The following is a 7,827-nucleotide window of genomic DNA, read 5'->3' as shown; positions in this document are numbered from 1 at the left end:
TTAACCTTTACTGGTTCAGGAGCTATTCCATTCATGAATCAATTATTTGCTCAAAGAAACTGCTAAATTTAATTTGTCTAAAGTTTTTCTTTTAACGGGTTGAAGGCTGTGTGTGTATTTTATTATATAGCCATCACACAACACTAGAAAATAGGAAGGCATTCTTAATATTACCACACAACACTATTTCGAAAACTAGAAGCATTTCTAAAACAGCCCTACTCCGGTCGCAGTCACATTGCCCTTTCTATTTTCGTCACAGTGCCTTTTTTTCTCGTTTGCTTTTTCCTTGTTTCCTATGCTCCTCCGAGAGCCCCTCTTCAGGGCCAACACGGTGTTCTCCACCCAAAGGAGTTCCTAAACTTTTGGCCGCCGAGGGCGGGTGGCGCGGCTCGGCGCCCAGCCCCAGCTGGGGAGCGCCCCAAAGCAGGAGCTGGGCGGTTTTCCGCTAGCCACCGAGTGGCGTGGTGCCTGGAACACCGCACACACAGATAAAGAGGGGAAAAGAAAAGGGAGGAAGGAAAGAGAGGGAAGGGGAAAGGATGGATGAATGAAAACGTCCCAGAAAGCACAGAGCATCCGAGACCCTTCTCTCTCCGGGAGCGAACTCCGTTTGGTGTCGAAGTCAGCACTTTCCTCACCCAGAAGCATCGGCGTCAGGCAGGGAATGGAGAGAACAAAGCCTTAAAGAACACTCGAGAGAAAGAAAAACGGTGAGAAAAAGGAGGGGGGTGGGGAAGAGACGAAAGACGCCAATTGCCTCTTTCAGGCCGAACGCAGAGGGAAGCTAGGCGAAGCCGTTGCCATGGCGACCTTGGAGCCAGAACGGCCGCAGCCCATTGGCTGAGGCGCAGGAGCCAATGAGAAGGCGCGATGTTGGCGGGGTCTTAAGATGGACGCCGGGCAGCCGCTTCCTGACCGGTGAGTAGGGCTCATCGCTGGGCTGGTTCCTGGCTGGCTCGGGCTCTGCGGCGACGGGTCCGAGAGGGCCGCGGGATGGCAGCGGAGGAGCCAGGCTGTGCGGCCCGACGGTTCCTTGCCCGGGGCACCTGGAACAGGCCCACGGGAGCCCTGGGGGGGGGGGTCATTGCGGCGCCTTCCTCAGCCTGTTAGTGGGTTTCTCGGTCCCAGCAGGGTCAAAGTGAGAAGGGGTGAGGGGGCTTTCGGAGGAGGAGGCAGGTTCCTGTTTGCACTGCAGTGTCCCGGAAAACAGCGCCAGGTAGTGCGAACGCCGGCAGGCTGGACTTGTGCGCCGGAGCCCGCGGCGGTCAGTTCCGTGACCGGACGGGGTTCTGCCGGCTTGGGGACCCGGCCGTGACACCGCCGCCCGTGAGCCCGCGGAGCTCCGTGCTGTCTCCAGCCCTGTAAGTATTTTCCCCGGCGTCGCCTTAAAATGAGCCTCAAAGTGACTGGTTCATTGGTAATATTTCAGTGCAAGGTCAAAGGTCTGGGGAAGTGTTTTCCAGGTCCCCACTAAACACACACCCTCGTTAATTAACACACGCATACATGCAAAACCCTGTTAAGTAAATAGTTTATCTGGATAAGCGGATTGGCAACTTTAATCTGAGCTCGGGCCTATGATTCAGTTGCACTTTCTGTAACTTTTTGAGAAAAGGGAACACATTTATTTTAGAAAAGTGTATAATACTTGTACATTGAAGTCAGTATTACCTGCGTACAAATATTTTAACAGGCAACTAATTTTAAAACAGAGTAACTGATTATTATGTAGTTATTTAACAAGATCTTTTGGATTAGTGGATGATGGTTCATGGCTATTTAACAAGTATGATTAAATTTAGAAAGGATTTAGATTTCTGTGATTATTTCCAATTGAATACAAAATATAGAACATAAGAGCTTTATTTGGTGAGAATGGAATTTAAATTCAGGATTATTAGACAGGAAACATTCGTTGAGCTTCTCAGCAGTTATGTCTTTTGGGTTTTGATTTTTAAGCAGCTGCCTGGTCTTTCAAGAAATATTAATTTGAATAATATTATTAACTTTTATATTAGTTTTAATAATATATTTGAATTATTCTAATCTCTGTGACTTTCATGTATGTGGTTTAGTATAACATTTTATATAGCTTTTTGTGTTTAAAAACTACAGAAAAATAATTCTTCCTAACCAAATTTTAGCAAGTCTGTATTTACAATCATTCTTCACACCTACTCTCAAATCTTTGCCTCTAAGAATATGTTACACCAATCAACTCTGCTCTCTGAAAGTTTATAATTTAAGAGTTTATCATTTTGTAAAATAAGTGGATCTCAATGCATGAGGGAAGTCAGTTTCCTCATCTGTAAAAAGGGCCTGGGTAGTAATTCCTTCTGGAAGAGTTGTGAAGATTAATGGTAAACCAGCACCTGCCACTTTGCTTGTATGCCTCTTTCTTTCTGTTCTGTTTTCTGTTTTAATTGGGGTTTCCTTTATTAGCAACCTGAGGTGCAGAGTCTCTCTGAAAGCTTGTAATCTTGGTGGCCAGTTTGCAGATAGAAATCTTATCTACTTGGTTTTAATCAGGATTGGATATGACTGGTTGAGAATGGAGTATTATACCAAGGAGTGAGGAGTGAGAGAGGTGGGCTCTGGGCATTTGTGCCATTTATAATATTAAGATCAGAGGGAAACATTTTAGAGCTGCAAGACATCTCAAAGATTATCTGATCAAACCTTCATTTTAAGACTTAAAAATGGGGACCCAGACAAATACAGTGGCCTGCTCAGGACTAGAAATAATTTTCTGACTTTTAAGACAGTGTTTTTGCCCCTATAACCAGTAGTTCTCAATCTTTGCACAGTCTAGAACTCCTTCTTACTATGTTTTGATATCTCTGTGAGTTCTCTATTTTTGAAAGATTATGTATATTAAACTATACCCATTCATTGTTTTTCTAATAAAATTCAGCTCAATAGCTATCAATCAGCATTTCTGGTGAACGTGGGCTTCCTGAGTTTTAAGATTACTTACCTAAAGGTGGCTGATATCTTGGGTTTTTTAAAATATTGAAAATAATTTAATAACCCCTTTTACTGTCATGATAAAACTCAGATAAAAAAACATAGATTGGGAATCACTAAATTCTGCCTGTTCTTGATACATTGTTTTCTGCCCAAATGTAGTAAATAAGATATTATCTATGGTTGATTCTCAAGGGCAAAAGAAAACTCAGCTGCTCAAACTAGAGCAATACAGAAATATTATCAGTTCATAGTAAATTGTGTCAGCAAGAATAAGATGTATTTGGCATAGTATACACAGAATGTTTTGTAGAATAATTGTGGATGGCATAAATATTAACTCCAGAAGTATGAAATGTTGAAGATGATATTCAAACCCATTGAGAAAAAGGAGATTCTGATTCTGTTTCAGTTTCCTTGGGACCAAAATGATTAAATTTAAAATTATATGGGTTTTGGGCTGAAAACTAAAAGCTTATTAATGAATGCATTGGCTATTAGATCGACCTGGCTACAATGTACGTGGAAAAAAAAAATTAAATTTCTACTTCTCTGGTACTCCACATCTCTTGAGAATGGCCAAGTGAATTTTCTCAGTTAAAGGGAAATTTGGAATGGTCTGCCTTAAAATAAAGAAATATACTTTGAAAGGCATGGGTAAGAGATACTTTAGTGAAGAGAGAGTCATCCTCCAGAACAGCCACAATGGGAATAATAGGAGGCCAGACATGGTGCCAGTTAGAAACTGCATGACTGACATTTGTGTTATGAATAGAAGATGGTGTTTTCAAACATGAGCCCACAGCAGAAGTTACTGAGCAGCCACTTCATATTGGCTGATTTACAGTTAGTTGAGCTGCATCTCACAGAAGCAATTCCCTATTACAGGCTTCATAGTGAGGGGCAGCAGTTTTCTGTGTTTATCAGAACATACTTGCTTTTTTTTTTTTTTTTTTTTTTTTTAAGTCACAGGAAAAGGGCATGTGATGTTAAAGAGTTTAAAGAACTATCTTAAAAACATACCTTTTTTGAATTTTGCCTTATTTTATGGATTTGCAGGTAGATTTGCACTTTTTAAAAAAATATTCTTTAGTTGTCAATGGGTCTTTATTTCATTTATTTATATGTGGTGCTGAGAGTCGAACCCAGTACCTCACATACGCTAGGCAAGCGCTCTACCACTGAACTAGACCTCAGCCCCAGATTTGCATTTTTTTAAAGTTGATTTTCTTTAGGTACACTCAGATTATGTTAGGTAAATATCTAACATAATAAATAAATAACTGTGAAGACAGTTCTTAATGCCATATCAGAAGGACCTAGAGTCATAAAAAATGGATAGCTGTTTGAAAATCTGTTGAGGAAAAGCATGTACGCTCCTGCTTACCTGCTACAACAGAGGTTTAGTGGGAGACCTTGCCACTGTTTCTTGGGGAGGCACATACCATTTAAGGTGCCAAGCTGAGTGACACTTGGCTGCGGATCTATAGAAACTTGCCATTTATATAGATATGTTGCTCCATAAGTTTAGGATTCTTGGCTTGTTTTGAATACTTGTGTTTTCAAGGTCTGGAGGAGTACCTGGCACAAGATGAGTATGCAAAAGATTCTGTGGACTAGAAAAGAAACAGTGCTTTCTAACATAAGCTGCTAAGAAATCTAAATCTGAAATCTGTTACTCTTCTTAAATGGATATCGAGCCTACAGGTTTATTTTATGCCAGGGACAAAAAAGTTTGCTGGAGTTTATTATTGCTTTTCTCTCCTTGCTCCTCAGAGTAGTAGAGATATTTTTATTAATAATATAACAGCTGTTTTCCAATATTGTGATATTTTTGCATGATATCCTTTGTGCTATTAAAGTATCTCAAGAGTACTCAATCCCAGCCTTTAACATCCATAGGCCCCGTTAATAGATGGATACAGGCCTTAAGGGCCTGCTAAAACAACAACAACAACAAAGAATGTAAATTCTGAATAGAAAATTTAAATTCAATGCTTTGGAAAGACCTATGCAAATGAGGAGCCTTGAAACTTAAGCTCTGTTGACTTCCTGATAATTTGCCTCTTGTTCTCCATTCAAAAAAACAAAATGCCATATTTTTTAATTTAAAACTTTGCAATACTGTGGAAATCACAAATAAACAATTTGCATTCATTGCTAAGTGAATGTACCACAAACATTAGAAACTTCAAAACTATCTTCTGAATCCTTCCATTTATAGAAATGATAAAAATGTAATACATAGCTGCAGAAATAATAATAGCAAAAGGAACTTACTATTTATTAAGCCCCAGAACCTCTTAAATACTATGTTGAGTGGCTTATCTCATTTAATCCTCAGAATAACCTTATAAGCAGTATAATTATCCTTGTGTTACAGATAAAGAAACTGATGGTCAGAGATAGTAAATGATTTGCTTGTACCACTAGTGAGTGGTAGAGTTAGGATTCTAGTTGGAGCAGTTAGATAATAGAGTCCTTCCTCTTAAAAAACCAAGAGTATTTTAGTGAGGATGTTTCAGAAAAACAGAAACTGATGAGTCTGTACCAACCCCCGCCCCCCCCCCCACACACACAAATAAGATCTGATTCTTTGGGTCCAAGAGGAGATCCTTTAAAGAAAATTTTTGAGATTAATGCCAAATCCCCTGATGTCTTTTTGATTATCTTGCTAGGTTAATGACAATTGACAGAAAACTCAGCAAAACAGATTTCTGCCCTTCTATTTTATTTATTTTGATTTATAGTAAATTATGAACAGTATAATCAGCTTCTCTATTTTAGACTTATTTTGAGTGTACCGGTTTTGGCTCAGAACATACGTAAAAATAGTCTGTCATGGAAATGAATGATGAAAATGTACTCAATTATCATGATTTTAGCAAATGATTACAACTCTGATTTTTTTAAGAAATGATGTTTATTAAACTTAGATAATGATTCTCTCTATCAATGGCATATGTTCTCTCTACGAGTGATTCTCTCTACCAATTAGTAGACAACTAATGCTAAATATTATCCTGAACTTTAACTTTAGTTTTCCAAATATAGTATTGTTACTCAAAAAAGCTGTTATGTTTTGTTAAGCAGTTAGAATTATATTTCATTTATTGTCAGTTTAGCAAGTGCTTTAAAATGGAAAACTCTGGTGTTCTTTTTCTATTATACCTTCTTCAAACTGCTTAATCATATTAAATAATCCTTTAAATTATTTTTTCCCTGGTCCTTAATCAGTAATTCCCCTAAAAGTTTTGTGCATTCAAACATGGGTGAAACTTCCATCTTTATTTTACTATAGTTTATCTATATAGTTTGGTATATAATACTTGAATTCTTAAATTTCCTGTAGAATATATGTCATTGGACTTTTCACATTCTTGAGCAATTATTTCTTTCCTGAATTTCATTTTTCAAGATACAATTATCTATATATTAGCAAATCGAGGTCTTATTTCCTTTAAATGTATGCTGTAACAAACTAGTTTCAAATACTTTTAAAACTTTTCTTTTAACTTACCCAAGTGAAGGTTTTAGTTATTTTAATATGGAAGGTGCATTACATTTTAGATTTTAAAAAAGTTTAGGCGGACTGTTCTCTGACCATTGGTAGACTTCTTAGGCTTCAGGAGTGTCTTTTAAAATGATTTTATAATTGTTTCCATGGCTACTTCTTATTTCTAAATTTATTTTTTTTTCTTCTAGAAGATGTGGAGTGGACTGCTGCCTCCTGGCCTAAATGAAAGTGATGTTGAGTCAAATTCTGAAGATGAAGCCACACTGGAGAAGTCTGAACTCGACTTACAGGAAAATAAAGAGGATGGGACTAATAGAGACACAGAAATCTCAAGTTTCCCAGCAGATGGACCAAAAATAGAAACAGAGGCCAATACAGATGCATATGAAGAATGCCCTTCTGGAATTCCCTTAAATTTGTGGAATGTAGGTTTTTCCTAATGTGCTCACGTGAAAGCCTGTGTGTGCACGAGTGTGTTCAGTGTCTCTGCCTGGTCAGTGTGAATGTTGTGATGAAGCAGACAGGGAAGGTGGGCTCTGAGTGCTTTGACTGTCCTTTGAGTAATCAGCCACTTAGGTGCTTTTCATTTTTACTTTGTTTTTCATAAAAAGAGGAAGGAATTAACTATTTTGCCTGATGTGGTATATGAGGAGTTTCTAACTTCATTTTAATCTCTTTATCTATGAGTTATCAAGCTTCAGTCTCAATATTAAACAGTTTTTATCAAAACAAATGAACTTCAAAACTCAGGTTATATCTTCAGGGAGTACAGTATCTCAAGAGCTCTGTTTTCATTGAGTTGGCATCTTTATAAATGCCTGAATATAAATATTTTTATTACTTAACTCATTTAGATTTTTAAATGCATGTTTTTCTTCAAAATATATTTGTTTCTCAGTTTCTTTTTTTTTTCTTATTTTCATTTTCATATAGAAATTTCAAGAATTGCATAAAAAACATTCTGAACAGAAAATCTCAACTTCAAGATTCAGAGGGAAAAAGAGAAAACGCTCCAGAAAAGGTTTTTTGTTTTGTTTTTTGATTTATGTTCACATTGTCCATAGTGTCAGTGCTAAATTGTGACTAATTCAGTTAAATAATTTTTTGAAAACATGATTTTGAAATAATAGCCAAATACTTAAGTATTAATGCTTTGTAAATTCTTTTCAGATAAATTGAAGAATGAAAAAGAATCTCATAGGTAAGTAGGATTTAAAATAATTATTCTAGGCAGTATTTGTAGAACTTGTCCAAATAGCTCAACTACTAATCTGTGATCTTGATGAAACATAAAATCTAGTAATTGTAGTAACCAATTAAAAAATAGAAAAAATAAAAAT

The 7,827-nt window shown here is 37.3% G+C and overlaps 1 protein-coding gene across 4 annotated transcripts in view; it reads left to right on the top strand.

The window, feature by feature from the left end:
* Positions 1-875: 875 nt before the first annotated feature.
* Fam204a (family with sequence similarity 204 member A) overlaps positions 876-7,827 on the top strand; it is a 32,210-nt gene continuing 25,258 nt past the window's right edge. The window contains exons 1-4 of one of the 4 annotated variants that reach the window (XM_026384291.1): positions 876-921; positions 6,679-6,912; positions 7,421-7,508; positions 7,658-7,688. In XM_026384291.1, the coding sequence (XP_026240076.1) occupies positions 6,679-6,912; positions 7,421-7,508; positions 7,658-7,688 (353 nt within the window). In that variant the 5' untranslated portion in view covers positions 876-921. Of the gene's footprint in view, positions 922-1,022; positions 1,365-6,675; positions 6,913-7,420; positions 7,509-7,657; positions 7,689-7,827 lie in introns of those variants that run through there. The other 3 variants (XM_026384290.1, XM_026384293.2, XM_026384292.2) reach the window with 3 other exon arrangements.

This window comes from Urocitellus parryii, chromosome 5 (assembly GCF_045843805.1).
Source record: "Urocitellus parryii isolate mUroPar1 chromosome 5, mUroPar1.hap1, whole genome shotgun sequence".
In the NCBI taxonomy this organism is placed as follows: domain Eukaryota; kingdom Metazoa; phylum Chordata; class Mammalia; order Rodentia; family Sciuridae; genus Urocitellus; species Urocitellus parryii.
The sequence above is the reverse complement of the archived record's forward strand: the minus strand, read 5'-3'. Positions and strand labels throughout refer to the sequence as shown.